The sequence below is a fragment of the Pygoscelis adeliae genome, unplaced genomic scaffold, assembly GCF_000699105.1.
Source record: "Pygoscelis adeliae isolate BGI_AS28 unplaced genomic scaffold, ASM69910v1 Scaffold346, whole genome shotgun sequence".
Classification (NCBI taxonomy): Eukaryota; Metazoa; Chordata; class Aves; order Sphenisciformes; family Spheniscidae; genus Pygoscelis; species Pygoscelis adeliae.
Window position 1 is genome coordinate 456,758 of NW_008824902.1, and position 1,572 is coordinate 458,329.

At 66.0% G+C, this 1,572-nt stretch overlaps 1 protein-coding gene across 1 annotated transcript in view; it reads right to left on the reverse strand.

The window, feature by feature from the left end:
• ABCB6 (ATP-binding cassette, sub-family B (MDR/TAP), member 6 (Langereis blood group)) overlaps positions 1-1,572 on the reverse strand; it is a 6,453-nt gene that overhangs the window by 3,694 nt on the left and 1,187 nt on the right. Inside the window, exons 2-5 of the mRNA XM_009324871.1 lie at positions 1,237-1,374; positions 762-951; positions 459-551; positions 9-201 (exon numbers count right to left, since the gene is read on the reverse strand). Of these exons, the coding sequence (XP_009323146.1) occupies positions 9-201; positions 459-551; positions 762-951; positions 1,237-1,374 (614 nt within the window). The remainder of the gene's footprint in view (positions 1-8; positions 202-458; positions 552-761; positions 952-1,236; positions 1,375-1,572) is intronic.

The window sequence follows — 1,572 nt, forward strand, 5'->3', positions numbered from 1 at the left end:
GCTCTGACCTGGGCAGGCTGTTGATCCTGCTGGTGCCCCGGTCCACGCTGCGCAGGACCTCGCCGGTGCGACGCCCCAGGTGCCAGCGCAGGGACAGCCCGTGCAGGTGGGCAAAGAGCTGCACCTGCACCTGCCGGTTGGTGAACTGCTGCACCCACACCCACAGGAAGGTGCGCAAGTTGCTCACGAAGCCGGTGGAGCCTGCGGGACACCACGGGACGGTCAGCGGGGACCGGCACCACCGGGGCATGCAACTAGCCCAGAAAGCCCAGCTGGGAAAGAGGGATTTGGGATGGGGCCCCCCGCACTGTCCCCAACCCAGAACCAGCCCTGGCTGCTGCTCCCAGGAGAGAGCAGCAGTGATGGGGGCATAAGGGCATCCCCGGCCATCCCAGCCCCGGCATGATGTGCCCCATGCTGTCTCTCCCCAGCGCTCCGTCCTTCCCGGCGGTCCTTACCAGCACCTCCGCCCTGCAGGAACTTGAGCCCCACATAGATGCAGACAGTCCAGGCTAGGGTGTGCCAGGGAGCGCCCTCCGTCAGCTCGTTCACTGGGGAGAGGTTGGCAAGGGTCAGGGTGGAGGGGCAGGGAGCATCGCCAGGTGCCCCATGGAGAACCAGCCCCAGCACGCAGCGCTGGTCCCTGACCCCCTGGACCCTGCTCCTGCCAGGTCCCTGCAGCCCCCGAGATCACTCGCAAAACCCCCCAGCACTTGGTGAGGCCGTGGGCAGCCTCACATGCCGAGCTCCAAGCGCCTCACCGATGTTCTTGTAGTAGATGGGGACGAAGACATTGATGGCCCGCTCCAGCCCCATGAGTGCCATGCAGAACAGCACCAGCCCCTGCAGCAGGTGGTTGCCCCTCGGCCACATGTATGGCACCAGCAGCCGCAGCTTTCTCCGGAAATCCTTCCAGGTGGAGGTGGTCCTGCTGGCGTCAGGCAGGAGCGGCTGGGGGAGAGCGGAGCGAGGGGTCACTGCCCCGGCACCCCAGCCCAGCTGGCAATGGCCCCAGGGAACACCCCACCAAGAAAACCAGCCCCGTCCTCCCAGGGTCCCCACTCCATCCTCCCAGCAGGGCCGCATCCTGCTGACAGCGGGCAGGGAGCTTGGGCAGTCCTAAACCTCGCTCCTCCCTGTTCTCCTGAAGATGCTGATCCCAGGGCAGCTGTATTTCCATTTTGTCCCCAGCTCCTCCCTGGCCATGTCCTCAAACTGCTCCGGCCCCGGACTCACCTGGCTGTTTTCCACATCCCGCTCCTCCTCGTTGACCAGCAGCATGTAGGGCTTGCGGGGCAGCCCCGGGGCCTTCATGCCCAGGATGAAGAGCATGAACGTGCAGATGTAACGCAGCAGCCAGAAGCAGAACTGCACCTGGACAGAAAGCGGGGGGTGTCAGCGCCGCAGCTGGCCCTTGGCACAGCCCGGCCAGGCATGGGACGGGTATGAGCTGACCAAGGAGCAGGGCACGGGGATGGGGTGCAGTGCTGCCAGGGGAGAGGGGACACCCCACACAGGTCAGTGGGACCCCCTGGCTGAGCACAGCACCTCAGGCAGCACCCAGATCCCCGC